Here is a 17,043-nt window from a genome sequence, read left to right on the forward strand (position 1 = left end):
ACAGTTAATGGCATTAACCAGCTGCTCTGAATTTGTTATTCATCGCTTAAGGGTAAAGCTGCTCTATTAGAAGACCACACGCACAGATTAATTATTAATTGCTTATTTAACCACTACATGCAGTCTGTTGGCAATACAATTATTTACATTGCAAACATCTCTTCTTTAAATGTTTGTAATGAGTAAAGGATAAATTTGGAGGTTGAAAAACTGACTGGACTCTTGATGCTTTGGTGTGTGTCTCCATCGGAGCCAAGCGCCACATTGACAAACAAGATGGTAGTATTATAAACATTTAAACAACATTCATAAACATCAACAGTAAGCGCAACAGTGATAAGAAGACATCTTTACTTGATATTAGACAGCCTGAGCTACAGTATGGGCACAGGTAAAAAACACAGAACAAACATGGGGAGAGAGTACATATTTAAAAACCCTTTGTGCAAAACCACCACATTGGGATGCAGCTCTGAACACCACTGCCACCTCAGAGCAATCACACATTTGCATTCTTTCAGGACATGCTTGTAAAGCAACGAGGAAATTCATGTGCGGAGCTTCAAAATATTAGTTTAAAATATTCAGAATACTCAAGAGCACTTGGGTGAGGGATTAAAGACTTCAGAGTGGAAGAAAAACTGTACACACACTGAAAACGCTATCCAAATATTACAGTCCCAGTATAATTTGTCGTATTGCACGTGAAGAGCATTCTCAGTGAGTGTGTGTGTCTGTAATGTCTGTTTTTCTTCCTTTGATCATGCTGACCAGATGCATGCCTTCCAAGGTGAAACGATCATCAGCCTCCAACATGCTGCATGTGTCTTTTTTTATTGAGCAAATGCTGTCATGCAAGTTTCTCCAGGGTCAGCAGGGGCAAGTACTGCCGGGGTTTCATAGCTGACATAAAAGTTGAGAACAGAAATCCTTAAAGTTCAGAGTATCCTCTCTGAATACAGATGCCAGCCCAGACGACCCTATGGTATTCCATTCTTCTCTATGGGCTCTGACAAGGGCCTGACCCTCAGCTGGCTCAACTGACACTAATGCACATCGCTAGTTTTATTTCTGTTTTGCTTTAATTTCATTTCCGTTGAGCAGGCATTATGAGAATGGCAAGGCCTCGAGAAAGAAGGAAAGAAAGACAGAAAGAAGTAGGTACATAATGTCACGTTAAAAAATTTAATCTTGGGAATCGTCCACATGCCCATGCAACAAACTGCTTGTTTCTCAATACACAGCGTGCATACTGAGCCAGAGGTCCCCACTCTTGTGCATGCACATGCACTTCAACCACCTATGACAAGGCACTGTGCAATCAATCCCTGAGAGAAAAAAAAACCCAATCTATTCTGCAAGCGGGAAACCTGGGCATTGAGAAAACAAGATCACATTACTTTATGAATCCAATTTTCCACAAGTAAGAGCACTTCAACAGATCAAAGCCTGCATACACTTTATTTCACTTCCTTACACTCTCTCCTACCCACAACATCCGATTTGCTGAGTACAGAGGAGTATTACTGTAATGGACACATCATGTTAATTTGGACACTGAGTAACCCAATCTCCATGACAACAATATGAGCACCTCCCACCCCAATGTGGAACTAGTAACCATGGAGACTTCAGTTTGGAGAAAATTAAAGTGCTGGGAGCAGCCAGAGGTTAGTTAGTAGACTTTTCAGTACTGATGTATCAATAAGTCTCTAGTGGGACAGCACTAAATACTGATTCTCTAAACAGGCTCCAAGTGACATTTAAGTGCTACAAGCCAGCACTTACACAGCAGCACAACTTGATGCTCTGTATTGATGACCCTTAGCCTCCCTCTATAACTGTTCCGCATTATTAGTTATCCAAATCTACTGCACCAAACGATAGACCCGCCATTTGCTGCAGGCTACAGCAACTCGTGCAAAGTGTTGGCACTGTGGGTTAGTCCTATATAGACACTCCCTGGAGGAAGAAAGGCGGGTGGAAGAGGAGAGGAGGAGAGAGATAGAGGGAGGAGAGGAGGAGGTCAGGCAGGGAGAGCGGTTGCATACAGCACTTACTCTGAAGACATGAAGGAGGACAATGGTCCGACCTCCTTTGCCTTCTGGAGAGCGTGCTTCTGGTTGAACGCCGCCTCTGCTTCCTCTTCATCCTGATCAAAAGAGGAAAAAAGGAAAAGGCAGCTGAACAGCTGTAGCATCTATAAGTTTAAATAATTCAACAGAATTTAAGTGAAAAGTCAGAAAGAGCAGAGCTGGACATGACAGAGTGAAGAGATTATTAAAACTATTTAGCAATAAGATTCTTACAAGAATAAAAGCAGATAAGAGCAGTCTTGTTCTTTCAGTTACAGTATATCTTTCTTGTTATTCACTTTTTTATTACCTTAGTAAGTTCTTGTGCATTGGCAAGATTGTCCACAGCAATGGCCAAGAAGACATTCAGCAGAGTGTCTGGTCACATCTGTGTTAAGGACCGGCACAACACTGACCTCTTGTTCAGAGACAGATAATGGTCCTGGTATTTGGAGATTCCACTTATAATCAACAACCCAGACTGCACCTTTGCAGCGCAGCTGGTCTGTGTGATACAACCCAAGTATAAAATCAGATCACAGGCAGCCACATTTAGCTCACAACCTCACACAAGCAGACCATGTGCTGTGTTACCTGTTTGGCATGAAATGGCTGGTGAAGCACCTCAAACATTTTGTAAGCCAAGAGATATTTTTCTCTTGAGTTGGTGGGTGAAACCTTGGCTAAAAGATGAGTGATACATTTAATCTAATTTAAAAGGTGTCCAGTGACATAACAACTACAGGATACACATGTAAGCAGGTTTTTCCTAACATGTCAGCCAGAAACCCTTGGTACGGAGATTGTGAATAATTTAGATGCTGTGTTGAGTTGGGTATAATTTTCTGAAAACTGTCAAAATTTCCTAAAAATTTGCTGACATTTAACTGTTAATTACTATGATATTTCCAAGAGAGGTCTATACAGTTACACATCTATATATACAGTGCGGGACAAATTATAAGGGAAATGGAGAAAGTGTTGTTACTCTTTCTAGGAAACGCTAGTTAAGTCTAGTTAGAATCTACTTTTCACTTTCTTTCTACATAATTTCCTTGTTTTTTCTTAAAAACTTTATGATAATAAGCTGGAACTTAATAACTGCACATATGATAAGAAAATTATTTCTTATCATTACTATAAAATTCATAGTCCTTCTTTTTTTTCCTTCTTTTTACAGCTAAATACCCGGACATAAAATATTGTGCCACAAGTTTTTCTGACAAAATTTACTGCACCAAAAAACACACAAAAATGCAGCATTAGGGGTCTTACGCTGCGATGACAAAGTGACAACTGTAAAGTAAAATTGCAAAACATTCACTAAATACTTCACTCAATGATCTAAATTATATAATGAAAAGAAGGTCATTAGTATTTTGGAGTGAAACCTTCAATATTTGAAAAAAAAAAAAAAGAGTAATGAAGGATACAGTTTCCAAACAGTGTGAGCACTATAAAGTAGATGGAGGACCACATGCCAGACTTCACTCCACCTTGAGAGCGAATACCGTTGTACATAACCTCATTCCAGTCTTCTCCAGTCAGGATCTGAGAAAACACACCCACAATCACACAGAATATCATCTACAAATCTAGTTGGAGCATGATTGTTGAGCTTAGCTATAAACTCATTTGCTAAAAATGCTGTTACACTAAAAATGATATTTCTGGTACTTTGTGAGTAACTCTAATAAAGGTGTGTGAAGTAGAGGGCAATGAATTGTCAGGTTTATTTCCAGACCTGAAAGACAGTCATGATGGCTGCAGGAAAAGTGTCAAAGTTTGTTGGGGTGTAGTCTTCAAAGATGAACCTGTGAAAAAGATGTGACACATATGGTCTTTAAAAAGAAGAACTGGGTCTCATTTCATTTTTTCAGTCAGAGAAAAATCAATCCTCCTCCTCTCTATACTGGCTGAAGGAGTTTTTTTTCCTGTGTGCTCTGTATTCTAGAGGCCAGTTCATGCACAAGGCCATGCTTGTCAAACTCAGCCAGCCTTTACTGAAGTGACAGCTTGTGGGAAACAGCCTTCGACTTGAGGGAAAACCAAGCAACAATGGCTGTGTGTGACAAAAACACAAGAGTATTAACTCTCTACCGAGCTCACACAGTCTTGGTATAATGAAAACAACTGTGAACCACAGGGCAATCTACTCTCTTTTCAACTGTGTGTATTCAATAAAGACAAATCTGCTGAGCCATGATGTCTACTTCAGCCTTGTTTTTATGTTTGTGAATGTGTATTTACTGGAATCACAGGATGTGTCTACCAGGCCGAGTGGCAGAGAAAAACAGTCTCTATTTTCAGCCAGATTGATTAGATTTCTCTCCCTGCCCTGCTGGTGCATCGCTTCGCTCAATTTCTTTATGAACTCATAAGGCATGATGCACAGAGCTATAAGCACTAGTATTTTACTCGGATGATTGCTCACGAGTTTTTATTGTTACCTGCCACCGAAGAGCTGCATGCCAAGCAGCGCGAAGACAACGATGAAGAGGAAGAGAAGGAAAATGAGGGAGATGATGGACTTCATGGAGTTCATCAGAGAGACAACCAGGTTTCTCAGAGACGCCCAATACCTTGACAGTCAGAAAATGCCATGTTATTGGAAAAAAGACAAGAAAGAGAATAATTCTGATGCTGCAATCCATGATGTATACTTTGAACCCCAACACAAGAGTAAAAGTATGCGACTTTCATGTATTTTACTTTCTTTTTGTAAGCAATATGAATGTCATGTGTGTATAGTTATTATATATTTAGTTGTATATTTTTATATTAGGGGAAAATGGGGCAGATATTCAGGATCCTGTCAAATATTTTTGGGGGGTTTCAATTTGTTTTGTCTCTGGGGGAAGGTTTTGGAGAGACTAACTTGGTGATCTTGAAGATCCTCAGCAGACGGAGAGCACGCAGGACACTGATGCCAAAGGAAGTGCCAGGCCTGAAGAAACCCCACAGCACTTCAAAGATGCTGCCAACAATTACCTAAAGAGATATAACAAACCGATGCATACTAACAGTTATCACGAGGTGACAGAGAGTGAGACAAAAATGATGCAACAGACACAGACAGAGGAAGTGAGGGCTGCTGCTACATAATTTATGTACACGAGCAGTTACATTTTAGGTGAAACAGATATGAAGAGAGGGAGGCAGAGTACTGACACTGCAGTCAAAGCAGTTAAAGGAGGAGTGGAAGTAGAGGCGTGGTCCTAGGCTGTACATCTTCAGGAACATCTCAGTCAGGAACAGAGCGAGGAAGAGGAACTCTGCATAGTCTGAAACAGAAACAAAAACAGGGAAAGACACTCTGAAACATACATAGACTGCAACTACACGATAAGGCAACGATTTGAAAGAGTTATTTGACAGCTGTTACGGAGGTGACAGAAAGGTGTATTAACTGCCTGGGCAGTTCTTTTCTCACATATGAAGGTGCTACCTAAATGAAGTGTAACTCACAGAGGAAATTGGACAGCCAGGTGGGCTGGTTGTGGTGAACGATGGCCACACACAGCGTGTTGAGGGCGACTAGGCCAAGCACTGTCCAGTAGAAAGTGTGTGTCTTCACCACGCGGCGGATGGAGATGCGGAGGAGGCGTTCCTTCCGACGAAAATAGGCTGTAGGACCTCGCTTGGCACTCCTGATACTTGCTCTTGCCATGGGGATGCCTTGGGCAAAAAGGGGGAGGTAGAGAGAAACTGTGGTCTAACAGTACTTGTACAACATGTTCCCACTCTGAATCTTGAACTGTGCTCCCAACAGTGTGATGTTTACAACGATATCAACTATGCACTGGAGTATCCCCCACACTTTATGTGCCTATATTTATGAGCCTGTCCAGACTCCCACTCACCCACAGAGGAGATGTCACCATATTGTTCCTCCCCTGGTTGCCCCCGACACACCACGTCCATGCCTCTCCTCTTGATAGTGGTGGCTCTCTTCAACACTGTGGACGAACATAAAAGTACCAGAGCAAGATGCTCAGACAATATAACCAATACATTCTGTGAAACAGAGGGAACATACTGTGAGGGCAGTGACACAAGGCCAATTTTTGGGCAACATGACTGAGCAATGCTGTTCAAGTGCTTAGTATTTTTGCCCTGACGCTGACATGTTTAATTGCTGAATAGATTTTGGTCGTTTTAAGTCAACGTGGCCCAGAAAACTGCCCTGTGTATGACCACTCCTAGATTTTAAAGACATCCATTGGTAGACTCGGATAATATGCAAATGTGGAATCTGATAATGCAATGAAAAGACGATGATGACGTTAATGAGGACCCTCTGCAAGACAAGCTCATGCCTGTGAAGTTTTAGCTGAAAGGGAAAGTTGAGCTCATTAATGCTGCAGTTGAATGAGACAAAAATGATCATTTAATGTTAGTGTAATGATCCATACAGCTGAATGCAAACCTTCTGCTGCTATTTCATGATCTCCGTCATGGCAAACCATGCTCTGAGGCGACTTGACGGTCCATGCATCTCTTTTATTTGAGCTGTGTACAAGTGCTGCCATACAGTGACACGCCGCGGGGAAACTGTCCCCAGGGGACACGCCGTGCAGTGCGTACATGCCGAGGTGAGTATGATGAGTGTGTTTCGACATTTTCACTGATGGATGTGTTTTCAACCTATCCCACTCACACCTTCCCACTACCTTGTGATTTCTGAATCTATGTGCAGTCAATATTTGCTTGACGACTTTTTTAATAAGCCACTGATCAAACACACACACACACACACACACACACAGACACACACACACAGATACACACACGCAGATACACAAAAATATTGCTGCCATTCCACACACACAGGAGTGTTTGCTAAAGGCAGGGACACTGAGTCCTGTCAACACACACACGCTCCCATATACAACAAGCACATGCATGCTGCTGCCTTTTCAGACCAGAGGTTGCTAAGGCAACTGCAGTGCGCCACCTCTCTTTTTGGTCAAAGCTATCAGGGCTTCTGCATTTATTTCCATCACAACAACTGGAGCCATTGTCTGTTTTTATTACATATTTGCATCATTTAGTTTATTTTTACCTTGTACTAGTGTCTTTGTAATTCAAGTGACAGAAACCAACTGGACCTGAACAAGGATTTGCTTTCCTTTTTCTACGTCAGAGGTGTGTGTATGTGTTCATTTGAGTGGCAGAGTGTGTGCAGCAAATGGAGTGTGAAGTTGGTGAGGGAGAGAGCAGAACAGAGGACGGTTCTCACCATAGGCACCACCTGTACTCCACTCTGGCAGCCTCCTGAGAGCTGCCAATCAATCAACATTTAATAAAAGCCCTGCTGGTTTAGCGAGGAGGAAAGGTCAAAGTAGAGTTGAGAGGGTCAGAGCAGGTACTTAGCTGTCTGTGAGGCACCGAGCCAAGTGGCAGGTTTAGTGCTATCAGTGCTTATGCTCTCGTTGTGGCATTGAGATTTGTAGAGTGAGATGTAATAGTGATCTATTCAAGTGCACCATGGTGGCAAAAAAGTCTGGGCAGCTCATACCATGAGTTGATATACTGTACTGAATGTTTTGCAATAGGGGTCAAAGTTAAATCTTTCTTTCAGTTTTTTCCAGCTTAGCTGTGAAATTTTACATACACAAGTACAGCTCCTGATGGGAATGCTTTTGGTTTTGCTGGTATTTAAACCAATGTATTATTGTATAAATTTGACCTGATGATGGCACTAAATGAAAAGTCAGGGGATCACCAAAGTCATAGCGGTGCTTTGAGATGCTTTTGAGCTAAATGCCAACTCCGCATGCTATTAGACTCACAATGACAATGTTATTGTGGTCACCATTTTAATTTTGTGTGTTACTATGCTAACACTAGCTTCTTATCTCTAAACACAAAGTGCAGTTTAAGCTGACGGGAATGTCATCAGTTTGGACATAAAGTATTGAACAAAATAAAATTTTTGACCTGATGGTCGCTAGATGAAAAGTCAGAGGATCAGCTCCACAGGATTCATCCTGCTGGTGAAATTAATGTCTGCATCAAATTTTATACCAATCACTCATACTAATCTAATGGTAGTTGAGACATTTCTCTCAAAACAACAAATGTGAACCTGGTGGAGTTGAGAGGAAAATCATGATCTCTATAGTCATTAGGGTACATCGTCTGGGAACCATGAATGCATGTACAAAATTTAATGGCAATCCATTGACTGCTGGTTGAGATATTTCAGTCTGCACAAAACTGGTTGACTGACTGACCAAGTGACATTGCCATTCAGCTTCACTGAAAAGAGTTTTTATTCCTTTCACCATATCACAAATGAATAATGTGTGGGCCCTCAAATCACAGACAAGTAAGCAACACACACTATAATAGTATATGCCTGAATAGCCTTTATAAAGCACATTCAACACTTTGAAATTGAGAAACAATGTAAAGCAATGTGAGGGTAGCAGAAAGACAATGTGCACAATGTGATCAGCAAAAACAAAGATTTCTTACCATCTAGGGCAGAAGGTCCTGAATTCTTATTTTCCTCAGCAAGCATCACCTCCTCTGGAAAACAAAGAGACAAAGTATGATCAGAAATGAGCAGCAGATGACAGCTCAGATGGAAAGAGATATACTGGCATGTTTGGTAATTGTATTTTTAGTGCAGTTGTGGCACAAACAACAGCTGACAGACAACAGGTTGCATCAGATACTCCTATGTTCTACAATGACAGGATTAGTTTTAAGGCTCATGGTGAAGTATTGATTTTTTTCCTCTCTCATCAAGAGCCAAATTATTAGGTCTTCCTCAGCTGTGACTGGGACTAAAACCACCTGCTCTGTCGATCCAGGCCCGGTAGCCATTGAGCTCTCTCTCAATCTGCTGTTGACGTCTCAGTTTCATGAAGGCCCTGCGGTTTTCCACCCTCTCTCTCTCCTTGGCAAATTCCCTGCAGAAACAAACCAAACCACAGAATCATTTATTTACTCTTTGAGGGTACAGGACAGGAGAGGAGAGGAGAGGAGAGGAGGTCTCTTCTCTTTCACTGTGGAGATAGTGACAGCGGATCCTGCATTAACCTTTTTAGAAAACGAATTCACTTGCGTAGACTTTGACACCATGTACTGAAACAACACAGGTTTGCTTGGCAGTAGCTTCTGTGCCAGCTACAGTGTGTTGTCTGGCTTACAGATTACCTGTAGCCCATTCCATAGGACACCTTCAAGTACATTCATCAAATGTTTCACAATTTCTTATATACAGACAAGACAGTGACTAAAGCAATGATCGCTGGAGAAGGGTCCTATGATGTGATTTTGTGTTTAATGGGCTGGTAAGAAGAGCAAGAGACGTTTATACTTTATACTTTAATTACATTCTACAGCATTTTTTTTTACTGATAAAGATCATGCAGTGTATTTAACAGTGACGATGACATTAACACAAACACTTGTAAATATGATGTGACAGCATGATTTATACTGACTTCATAAGTGGACAAGGACTGCCTGAATGCACCATTCAACCACTGACCATGATGCAATGGACTGGATATGCAACAGGCTGCACTTCTGCAGGCACAAAGAGGCAGCCGCCCCTTAACTGGGACACAGTCTAAGTCTGTCTGGTAATCAGGGGCTGAAACCTTGATGAGTTTAAACTGAACTTGAGCTGAACCTGTACTAAAGATTGAACCTACCCAGAGAGGACTCCCAGCACCAGGTTCAGGACAAAAAAAGAGCCGATGATGATGAGAGGGATGAAATAGAGCCAGTTCCAGCTGGGGCCCAAGGCATCGTCGGTCTGAAACATCAAAAAAAGTTTTAAACTCAGTAAAATCAAGTCAGGCGGGAGCAGACTCGACTCATGCTGCCATTGGGATACGAGACAGAAATACACAAGTGTAGGTGTTTGGGTGGCTGCTGAAGGTTTGAGCCTGAGTGCAGGCAGGGCTCCAAACAGAGACATCATGTGTATTGATCTGCTTCGGCCTCACAGAGAGAGTGTGGAGGAGAGTGGAGGTATTCTGTGAACAACTGCTGTATAAAGCCAATATAGAGCCAGTGCGCTGCATCTCTACTTTAAAGCACCTGAACCTGAGAAAGTATACACAGTGAGTGTTTTTTCCAGGATGTGTATGTGCACATAAACAAATTCATGTCTCCAAAAAAGGTGCTTTTTTAGTATATGTGCATATAGTGTAGGTGTGCACTTTTGTGTGTTTAATATTGATTAAACTGACTAAAGTAAATATTAATTACAGTAAGCCTGTATGGTCAGCAGCACAGTAGCAGCAGGTCGTCTGTCTCTTTCCTCCGTCACTTTTCGTTTGTCTGTAAAGCTTTGATTTAGCATCACTTCAGACAACATAATACAATCATTCTGACAAATCATCTGCCTTCATCTATCTCAATAAAAACTGAAAGAGCAGGCAGCAGACCACAAATTACACCCTGGCTCAGCACTTTGTGTGTTTGAGTGTGTGCGTATGATTGTTGCTTTACTAAAATAATATAAAAAAAAAAAAAAATAGTATGTAATGTGTATCAACTTTCAATTCTGTGATCGTTTTTTGTTTTTAAAGATGCTGGAAACACTGAGACTCTGCTCTATGTTGACATAACTGCATCACATAATTTCTGCAGATTTGTCAGCTGCACATTCATGCTGCCAATCTCCCGTTCTACCACATCCCTACTGGATTCAGATCTGGTGACCTGACAGGCCACTGAAGTTCAGTGAACTCATTGTCATGTTCATGAAACTAGTTTAAGACAACTTTTGCTTTGTGACATGTTGCATCATCATGCTTTAGTAGCCATTGAAAGATGGTAAATTGTGGCCATAAAGGGATAAACATGGAAAGCAAGAATACTCAGATAGGTTGTAGCATTCAAACCATTAATTGGTATCTTGGCACCAAAGTGTGCATTCCCCACACTACCACCACCACCCTGGACTGCTGACACCATCTGCGTACATCAGCAGAAATCCAGATTCAACAGACGAGGCTATATTTTTCCAGTTATGCCCAGTTTTGGTGAGTCTGTGCCCACTGCAGCCTCGGACTTCTGTTCTTGACTGACAGGAGTGGAACCGGATGCAGTTTTCTGCTGTTGTAGCCCGTTCACCTCAACGTTCAACATGTTGTGCTTTCTGAGATGTTTCTCTGCTCACCACAGTTAGTGTTACTGGTCAACTTTAACCACTTTGGTAAATCTTCTGTCTCATCAAAAAGGTGTTTCTGTCCACAGAACTGCTGCTCACTGGCTGTTTTTTGTTTTTGGCACCATTATGAGTAAAAACTCTTAAAACTGGTGTGTGTGGAAATCACAGGAGATCAGCAGTTTCAGAAATACTCAGACCAGCCCCTCTGGCACCAACAATCACACTGTGGTCAAAGCCACTGAGATCACATTTTTCCCCATTCTGATGTTTGATGTGAACATTAACTGAAGCTTCAGACCTGTATCTGCATGATTTTATACACTGCACTGCAGCCACATGATTGGATAATTGCGTGACTTTGCAAATTTCAAAAGTGCGCAGTCCCACATGGCCAGGATGATCATTTTTCATTTTGCAGGGTGCTGTTCTAATGACATGATTTTTTAAGTATTCCTGTCTGAGCAGGATCTTGTAATTCTGCTCTGCTGCAAGCAGAGGTGAACATGATTGGACTTGATTTGTTGAATGGTCACACAGGCAACAGCTATATCAACTTAGCAAATGGTGCCACTGCCTGCCTTTCTGTCTACATACTGTCTGAGTGCATCTGCCTGCCCGCTTCTTTCACTCTGACATCGCCGTGAAGAATAATGCAGTATTTCATCCCTATCTGACAGTTACTCTACAGCAGAAAAGGACATTATTACTGGTCTCAATGCTCATCACTTGAACACATGTCTCTGTGAGATGCAACATGATATAAAAATGTTTTAACGTTTACTTTTCTACAGCTTTGGAGGATTTAAAAATGTTCATGTACATATCCATAGATTTTCAACCTACTCATCATGCTCATATTCATACATAGCAGAGGTTTACAGTCATTAATGCCAGATTACATTTCTAAGAGATACTTAAGTGTGTCATATTTCAGAGCTGGTAGGTGGGAAGTCTAATCTCTATCAGGCCTTGCAGCATGTTCCAAGAGGTTATACATTTCTCAAGGCTAAGGGAATAAAAATGGCAAACTGAGAGCAAAACTGAAATCAACATAGCACTCCGCAGTTTCAACACTGAAATCATCCCGTTATCTCCCTCCTCATGTTCTCCACCCACAGGCAAAAGTCTGAGAGACGCGAATGCAGGGGTTGCAGACATCCACTCAGCAACCATCAGCGTGCTGGAGCCACAGCCGCTTCTGTTCATTAGGGTTAATTGAGTCTAAATTGAAACAAAACACTGCTGCACCTCAATAATTTGCAGCAATCCAGAAAAATATTGTGAGTGGCACACGTGTGTGTGCATGTGTGTGTGAGCTGTCTTACATTGTAGAGCACAGTAGTCCATCCCTCCATAGTGATGCACTGGAAGACAGTGAGAACAGCAAACAGGATGTTGTCGAACTGGGTGATGCCATCATTTGGGCCAATCCAGGTATGGTTGCAAGTGTATTTGGCTGGACACTGACGCACGCCACACGGGAACTCAGACTCAGAGGAATCCACTGTCTCATTTTCTGAACAGAGAGGTGTGTAAATAGTGACCAAAATGCAAAAATACAGTATATTACAAATCACACATATAATCAAAGTTCCATAAGTCAGACAGCAAATTACCCATGTTCGATGAATTCAATGTTCTCCGGTATCTAAAAGTTACCACCATAGTGATCACTGTCATTTGAAAGCAATCGTGCATTTAACAGCTTTCACACAGAATCTGGGAGTATAAATCTTTCGCTTTAATGTCTCTTAAGCTCGAGTGCACAAAATTTAACCAAATCTATGTACCCAGTCAGCAACAATGCCCTTCATTATTGCTCAACATTTCACTTGTGCGACAGTGAATTCTTATCCTCAAAGATGTCTTACTGGATACATTTTTGATAAAGTCAAATGTCAGAGTGCACAGCAAGAATGAATTAGAGACCATTGATATAAAAAAGCAAAAAAACCTCTCCATCAAACAATGGAAGAGCAGAGTACCTGCCTGAACAGTAATGTGACCATCCCCTGACAGAAAATACTCACATCAGTCTGTCAGTGTTATCTAACTGTCCATTCAGCTTCAGTGTGACGGGGACAGCTCAGAGGTTAATGACAGCTGTGAATGTACAAGGAGCCATTGTGGCACACAGCATTTGTTGGATTTAATTATACAGGATTTAATTATACAGGACAACAATGCCAACTGTTTGGTTTGATCAAGTCTCCAGGTGCAGCCTGGGATGCCATTGTGTGTACGCATGTGTGTATGCATTAGTGATTATGACAATAGAGCTGGTTCCTAAAGAGTTACGTAAACATACATGACATAAAGCCACACATAAACGTACAGTGAACAATGACACCAGTAAGACAATGAGCTCAGTCCTGTCTCTTTGTTTTTCTGCTCTATGACTCAGTTTATTGTCAAAAATACTTCTAAAATGATTCTTTTATTGGTTCACATTTATGCATTATTCACAACCATATCAGGTCCTTTCTACAAATTGTTCTCTTTTGTTCCATCCATGCCACCAGTGTGTGGTGGAGGTGTTGAGACAATTTCCTGTTTTCCAATGCAATTCAAATTAGATCTTGGCTGAAGATGAATAAAAACATCTGAATAACAGTAATAAAAGGATGTTTATATTGGGTCCCATCATAAATAGTAGTAGTGTAAAGCACTGTGTACTTGTGTGTCTATGTGTGTCTAAATATACTTAACAGACTCACAGATTACAAATATTATGTTTCCATCTCCTCATCTTGCTGTCTGTGTGAAACAGCAGATGGGAATATATGTCCATGCGTGTGCATGTGTAGTTATGTATGAAAAGAAATCTGCTTTCGGTGCTGTGTGTAACAGTGTGTACCTGTATACTATAGAGATAAACTATGAGTGTGTCTGTACCAAGTATTCCAGGCTCTGGTATGCAGGTGAAGTGCAGTTTGCCGCTGTAAAACTCCAGGCCAATGATGGCGAACATGAGGATGGCAAAAAACAGGAGCAGGCCGATCTGCAGCAGAGGGACCATAGCCTTCATTATAGACTTCAGGACTATCTGCAGACCTGGAAGTAAAGCACACAGTGACCAGCAGAATTCATGTGAGAGCACACCTCTTACAAACCTTTCAACACTAACATTCAGCTCATAAAGAAATTTAACTATTTAACCCTTTCTTTACAATATAAAAAATAGAAGACCCTAAATGATTAGTCAATTCATTGATTAGTAGACTGATTGATAATTAAAGTAGACTTTAATTATCAATCATCAATTAATCATTCAAGTAATATTTTTTCTAAGCAAAAATGCAAAAAAAAGTTTCATAGACCAACAATTAACAGAGCAACAGAGAAAACAAACAGCAGAATAATGTATATTGAAAAGTTGCAGCCCTGGTTTAGGGTTACATAACTACATTGTGCTGATATTGGCCTGGAATTTACATCAGACATCATTGCTTAAAATAATAAGTTTTCCTTATTTTTTACTATGAAGCATTTCCTATTTTATTTTGTGTTACTCATATCAGATCCTTCACTTCCTGCCCTAGTGTGCCTCCTAACAATGTGATTGTCTGCCCTGCCCCATTAATTTCACCTGTGTCTCATTGTCTTCCCCTTCTCAGTGTATTTTGTTTCTGTGCTCCTCTTCTCCAGTGCCAGTTCACCTTTGTCCTTTAAGCCAAGTGTTCCAGCATTATTTATTATTAGTATACATATACTGTGCAAAATATTTTAAGTGTAATGTTTTTCAGTTTTGTGTGTCACAAACGAAATCCCACTTTGTTTTATTGTACTAAGGTGGTGGCAGGAATCTCAGAGGCCAATATCAAACAGAACCAAAACTATAACTGTCTGTGTGACTATATACTACTTAAGGAAAGTGAGAACATATGGTTTTTTTGGAATTTGGTTGAAATGAAATGAAAAGGGAAAGCTATGGCCATGACTGTCATAAAAAGATATTTGTATCATAGTTGTGGTACTTACTGGGGATGCCTGAGACCAGTTTGAGGGGTCGAAGCACTCGCACCGCCCTCAGAGTCCTCAGGTCCACTGAGATGTTCATATGTGCCCCTGCTGCAGCCAGGATCCTACAGGGGTAAACACCACATATGACTGTCCAAACGCAAACCCACACAACCAGAGGACAGAGAGATGGAGCACAATTACCTGTGCCTTGCAGATGCCTATGAATGCTGTAATTTTACGGTTTCTAAGCTGAGTGGAGTTGTGTCAAAAAGGGGACTCACACACGCACATACACACACTAAAGCCATCACGCGCCACGTTGGAGGACGGCTGCAGTGCTTAGATACGGAGTGTGAAGATGTGAGGGTCTCCAGCAGGCAGAGAAAACAACAAGGACGCTTTTGGGGCTTTTGGCTGTTTCCCTATGTGTGTGGGAGGATGGCTGTGACAACTGTTATTTAGGAGGAGAACAAAGAAAGCAGCTCCATCAAGGGAAGGCAGGACACCCTTAGGCTGGAGAGACATGATGCTCACGGACAAACACATGCATGCACACGCACGCACGCACATACACACACACACACACACACACACACACACACACACACACACACACACACATAAACACATCGATCCTTCATCTGCTACACAAAGCAGAGTCTTTCAGAAGTTCCATTTTTACTTTGTTTGTCTTGTTTGGTCTCCTCTATTCCCTCCACCCTGTAAATACACCTCTGTGGCCTTCAGCTCTCAGACTGATGAGGAGAAGAAAAGCTTCCTCATTAGTCTGCCCTCCTGCTTCCCTTTTCTCTCTTTTACACCCTCACACATTGCTCTTCATCCCTAAACCTGTCTCCTCTCATCACCCTCCTTCTCAATCCCCTCCCCAATTATAGTTGCACTTCTGACTCTTATTCTGTTTTACCATTTTCCAGTGACCCAAACACACATTTATTCCCCCTCCACCTGGATGCCTACTGAGTGAGAGACAGAGCTGGAGAAATGAGGTAATGAAAAAATGAAAATATAAACAGCAAAGGGAGAGTTCAGGACATGTTTTTTTGCCATAGAGAGGCACAGCATTTTATTTCTGTAACTGCAACTTTTACTGTGCTGAGTGAGAGTACACTGCTCTTCTGAAACCAACGGTTGCTAAATAATTACACTCATTAGACTCACTTTGATAATGAAGAGAGGACAAAGATGAAGGCAACAACATATAAGAATTTGTAAGGTAATGGATATGTTGATGATGTAAAAGGGCTGCAGCACTGTAAACACATGATTCAAGAGCCATCTTTAGGTGCAGTAATTTGCTCTGCCATGATTGTACACTTGATCATCATGCAGCTAAAACCAGCAACACAGACCCAGCTGCATTTCAGTGATAGGGTGGTCAGAATTAGTCCTGTCTATAGAGTCAGGAGACACAAAGCGTCATCTGATTTAATTAAGAGGAGAAAGAAAGAGAGAGAAAGAGAGAGAATGAGGGGAGAGGAGAGAAAGATTAAAATAGCTCACCATCATCCATACAAATATAGAATTTGAATTATCCTCATGAGTTTCACACCTCAAACTATATCCCTTTGGATTTTTCCCCCCTTTTTATCCTTTTTTTTTACCCCAGTCCCAACAACTCTTTCCCTCCTTTTCCCCCAATCAGTCCCTCCACTGCCTCCTGCCACCTTTGCCATTTCATCCTCCACTTCCTCCATCTCTCCATCTTTCTTCAGGCCATTATTCAGTCCTGGCTGCTCTTTAGTTGTTATGGAGACTACGGGATGGAGGGTCTAAAAACGGCTTCCTCATTACGGCTGTTGGTATTCAGTGGATGTCCTCGGCCCCAGTAATTCCAGTAATGAC

At 41.4% G+C, this 17,043-nt stretch overlaps 1 protein-coding gene across 1 annotated transcript in view; it reads right to left on the bottom strand.

The window, feature by feature from the left end:
- The window catches only part of LOC139627124 (voltage-dependent R-type calcium channel subunit alpha-1E), a 93,943-nt gene that overhangs the window by 20,683 nt on the left and 56,217 nt on the right, over positions 1 to 17,043 (bottom strand). The window contains exons 7-21 of the mRNA XM_071487808.1: positions 15,199 to 15,302; positions 14,113 to 14,271; positions 12,543 to 12,733; positions 9,749 to 9,852; positions 8,883 to 8,998; positions 8,559 to 8,612; positions 5,939 to 6,034; positions 5,544 to 5,753; positions 5,247 to 5,359; positions 4,954 to 5,066; positions 4,526 to 4,657; positions 3,820 to 3,889; positions 3,509 to 3,626; positions 2,386 to 2,453; positions 2,061 to 2,152 (exon numbers count right to left, since the gene is read on the bottom strand). Coding sequence (XP_071343909.1) covers positions 2,061 to 2,152; positions 2,386 to 2,453; positions 3,509 to 3,626; positions 3,820 to 3,889; positions 4,526 to 4,657; positions 4,954 to 5,066; positions 5,247 to 5,359; positions 5,544 to 5,753; positions 5,939 to 6,034; positions 8,559 to 8,612; positions 8,883 to 8,998; positions 9,749 to 9,852; positions 12,543 to 12,733; positions 14,113 to 14,271; positions 15,199 to 15,302 — 1,740 coding nt within the window. The remainder of the gene's footprint in view (positions 1 to 2,060; positions 2,153 to 2,385; positions 2,454 to 3,508; positions 3,627 to 3,819; positions 3,890 to 4,525; positions 4,658 to 4,953; positions 5,067 to 5,246; positions 5,360 to 5,543; positions 5,754 to 5,938; positions 6,035 to 8,558; positions 8,613 to 8,882; positions 8,999 to 9,748; positions 9,853 to 12,542; positions 12,734 to 14,112; positions 14,272 to 15,198; positions 15,303 to 17,043) is intronic.

The sequence above is a fragment of the Trachinotus anak genome, unplaced genomic scaffold (genome assembly GCF_046630095.1).
Source record: "Trachinotus anak isolate AG129_WGS33_773 ecotype Australia unplaced genomic scaffold, CSIRO_AGI_Tana_v1 ptg000010l, whole genome shotgun sequence".
Classification (NCBI taxonomy): domain Eukaryota; kingdom Metazoa; phylum Chordata; class Actinopteri; order Carangiformes; family Carangidae; genus Trachinotus; species Trachinotus anak.